This window comes from Calliphora vicina, chromosome 1 (assembly GCF_958450345.1).
Source record: "Calliphora vicina chromosome 1, idCalVici1.1, whole genome shotgun sequence".
NCBI lineage: Eukaryota > Metazoa > Arthropoda > Insecta > Diptera > Calliphoridae > Calliphora > Calliphora vicina.
Genome location: NC_088780.1, coordinates 156,281,262 through 156,294,731, shown reverse-complemented (window position 1 = coordinate 156,294,731; position 13,470 = coordinate 156,281,262). Strand labels below are relative to the sequence as shown.

Genomic DNA, 13,470 nt, shown 5'->3' with positions numbered 1-13,470 from the left:
AACCGATATAAAAGTAAATAACAGCGAATATTATTATGGACAAGACTTATAGGGTTAATTTAACTTGTCGTACAAGCGCATATTTCCAATATGAAAAGCCGGTTTCCCTTAAATAGTTAGTTCATAGTGGACGCCTTTGTAAGAGCGAATATTTTTTTAAATCTTTAATACGTAGAAAAACTGCTTCGCATATTAAGTTTTCTTTTTAGAATTTTCAATTCTATGGTATTTACTGCTTCAGATTAGTTTTTTAAATAAATAAATTACGTTTGTAACAATAATTGCGCAATTTCCCAAATACTAAAATTTACAGGTTAACTACAAATTAACCAATTTATTATAAATAAAAATATTTACATCACCCTGTGGTATAAAAATAACAACGAAGATGAACACAAAACAAAATCATCAAAAACAATTCTCTTTTCTAAATACAACACTTGCCACAATACAGAGTTGCTGACTCTCGTACGATGAGTATGAAACTAGATTATTCTATTTATAAACATATTTATTGTAGAATTCATTAATTAAACAAAATCAAGCAATAACAAATATGTAAAATAAAAACAACAAAATCAGCATAAAATTGGTATTTACCTCATAATTAATTATTTGTAAAATAAAATTATGGTTATAAAATTTTTCAAATTGTTTTGAGGTAGAACGACAACTCTGCATTTGTTTACGAAAACAAAGAAATGAGCAAAAAGACAAAAATGAACCTTCAGTAGTCCTCTCCAAATAGAAAAATATAAAAAAGCTATACATATGTATGCATGGATGTATATAAAGTGTGAAGCAAAGTATTGAAATGGTTAATAAACGGAGAAGGAAACAGAAAAATAAAACTAAAAGAACTACATGTTGTATGTACATTGGGGTGTCGCCGAAACAAGATAGAGAATCGAGGAACTAAAAGAAAAAGAACAGAAAGACAAAAAACTAAAAAAGAAATACGATTTCAGATCAGAAATTTTCACACTCCTTGTCTGCTTTAAATTAAATGCACTCTTACAATTTAAGGGGCTTTATTATTTTAAAATAAAAACAAAAAATAAAGTTTTAAATAATTTTAAGAAAGAAAAAAAGCAAAGTTAATGCTAATAATAATATTGTACGTACGTTAAAATGATTATGTTTGTGTTGTAAATGTGACGAGTGTTTGTTTGAAAAGTTTAAAAATAAAATGAAATTATGGAATTATACTTAAACTAAGATACGAAGAAATAAATTAAAAATTACGTTGATAACTTAAGTGATTAACTACTGTAAAATAAGGTAAATAAAATAATATTGCATGAAATTGTTTTTAATGAAAAAATCAAAACAAGTGCTAAATAATAATTTAACATATTTATTGTCTTGGGAAAAAGTTTCGATCAAAATTTATTAAAGCAAATAAGTGCACACTAGATTTTACATTATGTTTAGTAAAATATAAAAAAAATATGTATATTTTGTATTGTATTTTTTCTCAAGTGGATGGATGTATGGATAGATGGCTGATTGGTTGTGTGGTTTAGTTGAGTGGAATATTGAAAGAAACGCCATTAATTTAATAGTGTGTTTAGAGTTTTATTTAATGATGTAAATTCTATAAGATTTCTTGAGTAGGTAAGTTACAAGCCATGAGGTGGAATAAAGAAATTATTAACATTCGATTCCCTAAATATTTTGTTGAATGCTAAATCTTTTGTTTTAAAAGTTTGCAAAATCATATGAAAAAATTAAAGACTCCCGGAATCACTTTTCGTTGGTATACTAACAGAAAAAACAAAAACAAAAAAGCAAAAAATGTAAGGAAAAATAAATGTATGCATAGTGCGCCACCAGACATGCGAAATAATCATTCAAAAAGGTACCAAGGAAATTATAAAATGTACTTTTTCAAATTGCCTACAATATGTATTTTGTTTTTAATAGTAGTTATACAAATGAAGTTTATTTTATATACCATGTTTAAGCAACTAGTGTAATAAGTTCAACTTCGAAAAAAAACGAACTTAAAAAAATCAGGTCTTTGGTTAAAAGTTATTAGGAAATTTTAATAATTGATATAAATAATCTTAGAAAGAGAAGATACCCATGCAGATTAGTTCGCTTAGAATTGATTTGCCTTAAGGTTTTACAAACGACAATACTGTGTATTAATAGTTTTCAAATTGAAAATAATATTAAATCAACTTTGTTTGTCATGAAATAAATGATTTTTGAAAAATACATTCCTTGTTTACTCTTTACTATTTAAAATATGCAAAAAATGTAAGGTATTGACATTTGCCTGCAAACTTTATTTTTTTATTTAATTCTTTACATTCTTGGTTTTTATTTTTACCCAATTAGAGTATTTAAAAACATCCGACCGGTTTCGAATATTTTATATTATTTATTTGAATTTTTTTAAATTCTTTTGACACATTTTACTTTATGAATAACAAATACGAGTATTATTTTTGTTTTCGCATAGTTTTTATTACTAATACATTCTCACCACTTAGGTTTTTGACAACTGAGTTAGGTCTGTGACAGGAGAGTTTCCGATCTATGTGTATTTTTAACTTGCCCTGATTATACATATGATACATATGTTTTTGACAAAAATTACTACTAATTATTGTCGATTGAAAATATCTTTAATAATATTTTAAGAATTTCATGGATTAAAGATCATTCTGATAAATGCTTTTTTTAAGAGCTTGGCGTTTTATTAGTACATATGTAGAACAAGAATTACGGTACTTTAAAGTATTAATTACATTGCTTAACTCTATCAACTCTTTTTCCTGTGATGGTAAATAAAAAAGACAGTAAGTACAATATAAGAAAATAAAAATTGGTGACAACTAATTCACATAATAGCACTGTTTAATTTGTACCAAAAAGTACCATTTTAACAACTATTTTTCCATCTCTATGCGCTACCCTGGTGTATGTGTGTGTTGTACGAATATGGATATGTACAGTGAAGTGATTGAGTAGTAAAGTGAGTGCGTCGTTTTTTTCTTCGTGTTGTTGTTTTGTTTTGTTGTAACCGTAGTTTGTGGTTAGTATTGTTATTGTTGGTGTATACATATGTATGGTGGTTTGTCTGTGGTCAGTCAGACAAGTCTATCAGTGAGTCGGCGGTGCAGTGGTGGTCGTTGGTCAGTCAATTTGCTAATTTATAAATGTTTTAATAAAAAAAAAATATTCTTTCCATTTGTTTTGACTTTTTATATTTGGATAATGTCAGTTATGAATTTTGATTGTACCTCTGTATTTGCAGAAATAATAAAAGGCAACATTTAATAATTATGTTAAATTAAAAGAACCTTTGCTATAATAAATCTACACTGAAGGTCATCTATTTATAACTGATCAATTTTCCAACACAGCACTGTGACCTTTTGTAATGTGCATTATGTATTTCCATAGCAATAAAGCAAAAAAAAAACCTAATTGAAACCCTTTTTAACATAATTGAAACTAAACAAATTAGTTAACACACCTGTTCACTTAAAAATAACCCACAACAAATTAGCATATTAGACATAGAGAGACCAGAGGTGCTAGCTACTCTATATTGTCTAATTAGAAAAAAGACTGAAGATTAATTCGAAATTCTTTGTTTAAATGTATTTTATAAAACAAATCTTACAAGTTCGAATAACGATTAAAAAATATTCGAATAATTTAATGTTATATTTATGCTAAAACTGTTTGTTTATACATATAAAAATTTTTTATTTTAACTTAAATTTATTCGATTAATCGACAATTATCGAATAATTTTTTATTTCAGATTGAAAAATGTTATTCATTCGAATAAAACATATATTTTTCCTCGACTAGTCGAATGAAAACTTCTTTATAAACGTCTCGGTTGGACTCTACAAATTTTATTCGCATAGATATCTTCTTCAATCACTGACATATTCACCCCTATCGCGAATCAACATTTCACATGAAATATGTTCCCTTTTCCCATTTCTCGTTCATCAACTTTGTTCACGTGAAAAAATTCCCCATGTTGTGAAATTTTTAGATGGAATTTTGTAAACAATAAACAGCTGCTACGAACAAAATCAACTACGAAAAGTTTAAGGGAATATCACAATAGCAATTTTCCCTTCGAGGGAAATGGATATTTCATGGGAACATAAATTTCACATGTTTTTCATATCAATACAAAATAAATTTTAAAAAATTTTCTATTATTTAGAACATCAATACACATTGTTTGACCTACGAGACACTCTACTGATTAATAATGGCATATATTAATAAATAGAACAATGACACTCCTAGATTTTTGTAGGATGTACAAGGATATCGTGAAGATTGAAACTATGGTCGTTTCTCAAGGCTGTAGTGGTTATGTGACTTGCAGTTTTCACGAGAAACAGGGGAACATAACCGGTTTATAGCATAGAAGATACTTCTTCCTATTATCAACTAATAAAATGTCTTTTCTTTGTGCATTTTTATTATTTTCAAATGTAATCGAAGGGCACAAATAATAATTGTAATATTGTAATATACAACTTAAAACCAACATTCAAAGATTAAGCTTAATTTAATAGCTACTCTTCATAATAAATACAGTCAGGAATAGGAATCTTATTGACTCTTTCTATTTTTTAATTAAAGATTGAACAAGGTACCTAAACGTATACAATTTTGATTGCCCTTCTTTATTTATTATTGTGTTATGTACTGTTTATCAACTGCAAGCAACCCAATTGGCTTTTTGCAAAATTCTAATAAGAGTTAATAATAATAGTATTGCCAAACTGAAATGCCAGAGACAGAAAATAACTCGTCAACATAATCAAAAAACTCAAATTGTGATTTATATTTTGTGAAAAATAAATCGCGCAAAATAACCCATAAAATAATTGTAAACCTATATTAGTTTTTTGTGTTTTTTTAATGCTTTGTAGAGAGACAAATAATTTTAATTGTCGTTGATTTTAATAACCATTACCATTCTTTCTCTTTTATTTACATACAATAAGATATATTTTTTTTTATTAATTTTTAAAAAATTATGGAAGGAATACTGAATACAGAAGGAAGGCTGTAATTTTTGTAAAATCCCAGATTTTTGGAAAATTGGAGAATTGTTAGTTTAAAAAAAAAAATAGTTTTTTCTAATTTTTCGCCTTTTTTTGTTGCAAAATTTATGAATTTTAAAGATTTTTTTGCAAAATTGTCTATTTTTTGATTTTTCTATTTTTTTTAAATTGTTCATATTTTGTGAAATTTCAGCTTTTACATTCAATGATTTAATAATTAAGCGTTCATTTGCATCAATTGAATTTTTTCGTTTATTTTTCAAGTTCGCAAATTAAGGTTATAACCTGACCTTTACGATAAAAAATTATAAGTAACTAGTTCATTTCTGTTTCTCCCAAACACTAGCCAAAATATTTTCTTAAATGGTTAAGGCTGTGAATTTACAATTGAAATGAAAGTCTCTTTTCGGTCTGTGGTTAAAACAAAAGTTCGTTAGCCTTATTTTAACAAAATAGTTAAAAGAATTGTTATTTGGTTAACTCTAATGTAGCAGCAACGATATTTTCTGTAATTTCGATAATTGTAATTTTTTTATTAAAATTTACATAAATTAAAAATAAGCTGACATAGATAGTATTATATTAAATTTTAAATCATGGAGATTTCAATAAAAATCAATTATTAAATTTAAACAAGCTTAGCTGTAACGGTAATAAAACTGGTAATAAATTTCAAAATCGTTTTTTAAGTAGTACCTTAAAATAATGAATTATACATATTATTTTTCATTACATAGTCAAAAATTCATTGGAATATAATAAGTTTATATGCCAAATACATACATAGATACATAGAAATTAAATTATCTTTGAAATTCCTTAAAGTAGAATATATATGTATGTATGTATATATTTATAAAACATTTTGTAAAACATGTATTTGTCGCAACTCAACTATACTGATTCCACTCAACATTTTATAAACGACAACTATAATTTTAAATTATATATACTGTAATATCTCCCACACTATATTTAATATTTTAGTCATACTAATTTATCTCCATCTATACTTTTTATTATATTTTAAAGAGTTAAACTACAACGATATCAACACAAAAGCAATTGCAGTAGCCGTAGGAAAACAAGGAAAAGAACAGCAACACGAAGAAAAAACATTAAGCAGACTTTAATCAACAAGAAGCACAACTAACAAAAAAAACACACACACACAACAAAATGGATGAAAACGAACAAGAGTTGAAAAGTCCCATGAAACGAGTTGGATCCACCCGTAAGGTGTTTCTATTCAATAACATACGACAACAATTAAACGAACATTTAAGATGCTTAGATGCCCGTGTCGAATCGCAAGTCTCTCTCATACAGGAGCTGCAAGATCTCTTTCGTCGAAGGGGTGAATTGGAACTAGAATACAGTAAGAATTTGGATAAACTAGTACGTAGCCTACAGGCCAGACACAAAGAACAAAAACAGAAACGTGAACAGTGGCATATATTCTCGGCCTTTGCCTGCTGGTCTCATCTGCTCGAGCAGACACAGTCGTTGAGCAAAGATCACGCCACCTTATCAGAATTGTACTCCGTAAATATTGTTTCATCACTACAGACGACCATTGAAGATGTCCAGAGGATATATAAGAAGTGTCGATCCATCGGTTACGACATACACGAGGAGATATTACGAGTGCTGGAAGAGTTGTATGCCACAATGAAAACCTATCAGAAATACGAAGCAGAATGGAAGGCAGCCGAAGTAAAACTAATGACTGCTGAAGGCCAACAACAGAAATTAGAGCAGACTATACAGAAAGAAAAACTGCGTAGTAGTAAGAAACATCGCATGATTGAAAAAGAGGTGCTTAAGCGACGCACCAAATACTCAGATGCTCGCATGAAGGCATTAAAGGCTAAAAATGAGTATCAACTGTGTTTGGAATCCTCCAATACAACGATACACAAGTATTTTATTGATGATTTAAGTGATTTAATTGACTGCATGGATTTGGGTTTCAGTTCCATGATCTCCAGATGCCTAGTAATGCACGTGACAGCAGATCAAGGTAGAGCCAGAGCCATCCTAAGTCAAGCGGACAATTTGGCTCATGTCATCCATCTCATTGATAGTCAACAGGATAAACAAAAGTTTATGGAACAGTATCATGCCGCCTTTATGATACCCAAACGTTTCGAATTCCAGGGTCAGTTCAGTAATGATCTGCTCGAACAAAGTGTCCAAAAGGAGCTGTACGTAGACATGGAGCATCGTTTACAGTTGATAGGCCAGCGTTTGAACTCATTGCGCACAGAGTCTGAGGAGATCTGGAAGACACTAGAGATGGCTGAAGTTAAGTTGCTGGAACATTTCAACAGCAAGGACTGTGATGTTAGCCCCGCCTTTACGGAGCATAATAAAAGCCTTTTGCAAAAGGGCGGTGCCACAATGGCGTTTAATCCCAAACTCAAGGCTGAAAAAGAAGAAGTCGAAGACTTCTATATTAATAAGATACGCGAATACATTCGAGGCACATCGCGCATAGCGCGTCTCGATGCAAAAGCCAAGTATTTAAGAGAAATGCTGTTGACGGACAATAACAAGGCCTTCACCACCGAAATACTGGAACATCCCATAAACAGCAAACGTAAACGAATAGGCCGAAAGAATCAGTCGGGCAGGCCGAAATTATTCGGTGGTTCCTTAGAGGAATACCTCGAATGTACTGGAGAAGACATACCCTTGATTATTCGCAGTTGTATACGTGTCATAAACCTGTATGGGTTGCATCATCAAGGCATCTTTCGAGTGTCCGGTTCACAAGTAGAAATAGCCAACTTTAAAGAGTCCTTCGAGAGAGGCGAAGACCCTTTGGCCGACACTACCGATGCATCTGACATAAATTCCGTTGCCGGAGTTTTAAAATTATACTTGAGGGAATTGAGAGTGCCTCTGTTTCCCAAGTTCTACTTTGAAAGTTTCATTTCAATATCAGAAATGCAAACCAAGGGTGATATGGTCAAAGGCATACGACAATTTCTACAAAATCTTCCCAATTCAGTGGTCATAGTCATACGCTATATCTTCTCTTTCCTCAATCATCTGTCCGAGTATGCTGATGAGAATATGATGGACGCCTACAATCTGGCCATATGCTTTGGCCCCACCCTAATGCCAGCCCCAGAGGACAAAGATCAAGTTCAGTATCAGAACCAAGTAAATGAACTCATCAAAAATATGATTGTCTATCACGAAGAACTGTTCCCCAAGGAACTGGGTGGTCTGGAGTACGAAAAGTATATATCGCCGCACACTCTTGACATGGATGTTGGCGATTCGCCGTCTGAGGTGCTCACTGAAGATCCCGAATCGGATGCCTATCCGTCAGAAGATGAATCCGAGGTGCTGGAGGCCATGGCGCAGTTTGATTTTAATGCTCGTTCCAGCCGTGAACTGTCGCTGACCAAGGGTGATTGTATAATTTTAAGAAAACAAGTATCAAACGATTGGTGGCAGGGTTCGGTTAATGGTAAAGAGGGTTTAGTACCCGATAAATACATATCGCTTAAGCTCAAAGATGAAGTACGTCTACCCGCACAAAATTCCCAATCTATGGAACATTTGTACTTAGAGAATTCTTGCTCTTCATCAACTTCAATGTTAGTAGACAATAAAGATATCGCAAAGTATGTTGTTAATGATGTTTATTTTAACAATACCAATAATTCCGCCACTTCTCATGCCAATGTCGTTGCCAATGCCAATGCCGCATCCTGTTCTTCCATCGCCCACATAAATAATATGACATCAACAAAATCAACAGGTGGTGGTAGTAGTTGTAGTAGTCTTACCGGCAGTGTTGGTGGTGGCAATGGTAGCGTCTCTGGCGGTTATAGTGGTGGCAATAATGGTATAGGTTCTGCAACAACAACAGCAACACATCATACAATTGTTGGTGGTGGTGGTGTTAGTATTGTTGGTGTTAGTGGTGGTATTAATACTTCTACAGGTGGTGATTCTTCTTCAACTTCTACTTCTTGCTTAGATGGTGCTTACTCGATTCTAACAAATGATGGCCATTTACATACGACTACAACTACTCCTCCCCCTCCTCCTATTCTACACCATTCAACAGTAGCATCAACAGCAGCACACACATCAACAGCAATACCAGCAGCAGCACAACAAATCTTATCGTCAACATCAACATCTATAAATGCTATAGCAGCAGCTACTAATCACTCATTAATTAAATTTATTAAGAACAAAAACAAACAATACCATGACGAGCCGCATTCCTTTGAGAATGCAATCGAATTTCAAAATGCCTACGATGAGCAGATAGAAAAATTCGAGACGACCGTATAGAAGTGGAGGAATATGAATGCACAAAGATCACAAAACGCACACATTAAAAACTATAAACGCAAAAAAAGTTTCGAAAAGTAAGCATACCTTCCTTCCTACACTCTAATTACATGCATACATAAATAAATACATATTAACGGAAGCATATTAAGAATTCATTAACAAGTGCTATACTTACTTACTTACATACTTAATTATTACTTGTACACCACAACATACTCGTACTACATACAGTTGCGAACAAGTTAATAGCAGTATAACTAAATTTTTAAATATTTTAACTGTTTTTAACATGCAGAACATCCAAATAAAACAGTTCACAAAATATGGCGCCATTTGCTCACAGACCAGTCAGCATCTGACGAACTCCAAACGAGTACCACTATGTATTTTTATAAGAGTCTGTTATCCTTACATAAAATTAACAAACTTGTTAGATTATTGAAATAAACAAAATTATCATTTTTAAATTTTTTTAAAAAAATGTTTAATGATACTGCTATTTTTGTGTTCGCAACTGTACATACAATACTTAAATACATACACACATATTAGTAAACTCATTAATAGGGAAAGTGTTAGAATTTCGAATCTTTCGAAAATACATACATATGTAGTCAGAGCAAAAAAAGAAATCTAATTTTAAAGCCAACAAAATTTAAAGTATTTATCAAGCTGTTAAGAATTCTAAATACGTGTAGTATCTATGACATTTCCTTATTAACAAAACAATACAATACAAAACAAATAAACTTATTTAAGAAGTTGGAGGAACGAACCAAATGTTCAGTAATAAAATCTATGTGGATAGCAGAATTTTAAATTGCTCCATAGGATGGCTTAAAGCAATGCTTAATAGATAATGACAATTTAAAAGTGTTAGTTTATTACGCAAACCTTTCTTCATAGAAGAAACCAAATGTTGTTGTTATATAATTGACAAGTTCGAAATCTAATTCATATACTTTCTATTAATTTCAGCTTGACTTAAAGAAATACTTTAGCAATCTTTTTGTTAATTTTTTATTTAGTAACATCGTAAAGCTTGGAATTTAACTAAACAATTTAAAAACTCCTTAAAGGAAATATTAAATGTGTCATAAATACATAGAGGCCCGTATATTTTTTAAATAAATTATTAAAAACTTTTTTTGTTCAGAATTCAACTATTGAAAAAATATCTTTGGACGGCCACTTGCAGAACGGTTTTTTGAAAACTTGAAAAAAAAAATGGAGAGAGCCATTATTAATATGATACTGTCTCAAAAGCGTGTCTTAAAATACGATCGTGTATAAAGGCTCTTTAAGGGAATGACCTCACAAATTAGACATTTTCTTATTTCATTAATCTGTATTCATTTAGTGGCTAATTATACAAAACATTATGTTTAAAAGCCTAGGAAATTAACGTAAAAAATAGTGGGAATTTATGCATACAAACGTTTTGCATTTAGATTCTAAAATGTGTAAAGGGGAGTATTTAAGAAAACTTATGTTTAAAAATAGCTTTTAAAAACAACTAGCGCCAGGTTAATTGTGTCATAAAAATCTTCTTTAAGAATGTGATTGTTAAACTGGGCAGATAAAGGTATCACACTCAGTTTTTTCTTATGAGAAAAATTTAATTTTTTTAAATAATTTAGCAAATCATCAGTAAAGTAGACATAAGTGTACTATGTTGCCCTTAAAATAACATAATTTTCGTTCTGTTTATCCAAAGATACAAATTTATATGTATTTATAAACCAAAATTAAAAAAATGGATTTTAAAGTGCGTAAGAATTGACCTTGAATTGATAATGAATGCTATAAAATCTGTAAATAATGCTAGATCATTGCTATTTTTGTAAAATTTTTATTGCAAAAATTTAATTTGTTCAATTTGAAAAGGGTTAGATCAGAGGATATTTCGAAAATGACGGTAAAAAAAAGCTCTGGTTGACCAAAATCCTCTTTGGGAAGAAATGTGCAAAGACTAAAGTATGGATTCAAACATGCGTCAAAAAGTACAGTTTTGAGAATGAAATGTTTGGAATTTGAGAGAAAAATCATATGACAACTAACTGAAAATTGCATTTTTGTTCTGTTTCGAAAATGTTTTTTTTTTCTTTCAGACGAAACAATATTTAATTTTATTGGTTCAGATGGTTTTACAGATTACTGGTAAGATTTGATAAATAAAATTATTCATAGAGGAATTTCGGTGGCGATTCCCTAATTGTTTGGGTAGCGTTTAGTTCAAGTCAGTCGCAGATCTAGGGGAGAGAAATAAGATATTTCCAAACTGAAAACTTTTCGAATAAAAAGGGAAAAAAAGAAAAGTGTAAAATGGAATTGTTGTCGTGTTCACTACATCTTAATGCTATGGAGAACATATTTAGGGCTGCTAGTGTGTCAACTTTTGCGGGATATGGGTAAGCATTTATTAAACAATAAATAAAAATTCTAAAAGTATCAATTAAAAAAACAATCTAATACATAAATTGTTTTATTGGACTAATATGTATTGACCTTATAATTTTGAGGCACTTTAAAATATACATTTTTGATATTTTGGTTTATAAATAGAACTAATGACATCAAAGGGTTCTAATCTGTACCAATCAAAACGATTTGGATAAAACAAACAATTTGGAAGGACACCTTATGTATAATTTATGGTTGCAACAAATACTAGGGGTGTGTAAGTTAACTGGGCACAAGTATTTCAAGAAACATAAATCTGAAGACATATGTACATTGTCAAATCGACTTCAATTATCTAAGGATTCTGAAAATACACTTACATGTAATAATGTTACACAGTTTTTGGTCGCAAATGAATAACACAAATACATACATATTTATACCCTAATCATCATGGTGAAGGATATAAAAACTTATTAAATAAGACAAATTTTGGTGCCAACTAAATACATACTTAATACATTATTGATACTTTTATTGAAACATATCACATACTCTTTAATATACATATTCCTAATCGAATCCATTTTTGAAAAAATATATTGCCCTTAAACTTAAAACTTGTCAATTTTATGCCAGCAATATTGAAAATTTTAATATTTCCCTTTTGGTCACAATAATAATCAACAAAAATCTATATTTATGCTCAAATAGTTAAACAAACAAAACTAAAAACTACTAAAATTATTAACACAACTTTAACAACTCAGACTTAAACTTAATAATTATAGGAATCAAAGATTACAAACAAAAAAACAAAATGAAAATATTTTTTGAATAAAACTCAAAATCAAAAATAACTATTAAAATTATTTTTCTACTACTACTAATAATACCAACTAACAACATAATCTAAAAAAAAAACATAAAAACAAACTATTACATCATTAGCATTTAAAGTAAACATTTTTAAAAAAAAAATATTTTAATTAATAATTATACATACATATTATTGAACCAACTACAATGTATTATTAAATTAAAATCAATGCCATAATTTCATTGTTTTGTTTTTTCTAGGAATTTAGTTCCATATGGATAATATACTATATTATTACATGCAAGAACAAAAAAAAATGGAATTCTAATTTTATTTTTTTAACAGATTTTGTGTTTGTTTTTTAGTTAGGTATCATTTTCATTACGTCTTCAGCCTCATTAACATTAATATATTAAAATAAACATTTATTAATTATCATTATCATCATCATGTTCATACTTAATCATTTTATATTTGTATTTAAAAGTTTATGTAATTCATCATTATTAAATTTAATTGAAATTTGCATTTTTAAGAAAAGCACAAAGAAATCTCAAAAACTCAAGTCTCTCATATGCATTTTTGTGACTAATTTTAAAGAAGTACATACATATTTAGGTTTTAATTTTTCCGTTTATATTATTATTATTATTATACTACATGTATTATTTTTGATTATTGTATTTTTATGTATCATTTTTTTGTGTTTTAGCTTAGAATTTTTGAGCCTTAGGTCTCCTTTACTATACAATATATATATAAAATAATATAAATATATTTGATATGTTTTACAAATTACTCATATTTAACTCAAAGAGTGAGAATATTTTGTTTCTCTAATAAATTTGCTTGATTTTATAG

The 13,470-nt window shown here is 29.6% G+C and overlaps 1 protein-coding gene across 1 annotated transcript; it reads left to right on the top strand.

The window, feature by feature from the left end:
- Positions 1–749: 749 nt before the first annotated feature.
- On the top strand, positions 750–12,616 carry LOC135964181 (SLIT-ROBO Rho GTPase-activating protein 1-like). Its single transcript, XM_065516297.1, has 2 exons — positions 750–1,281; positions 6,093–12,616. Exon 2 carries the CDS (start codon positions 6,240–6,242, stop codon positions 9,381–9,383), a length of 3,144 nt encoding a protein of 1,047 aa, XP_065372369.1. The 5' UTR covers positions 750–1,281; positions 6,093–6,239; the 3' UTR covers positions 9,384–12,616.
- The last annotated feature ends 854 nt before the right edge of the window (positions 12,617–13,470 follow it).

Bases quoted from the DNA above. Each gene is read 5' to 3' on its own strand.
- LOC135964181 (XM_065516297.1), top strand. From the start codon at position 6,240: ATGGATGAAAACGAACAAGAGTTGAAAAGTCCCATGAAACGAGTTGGA.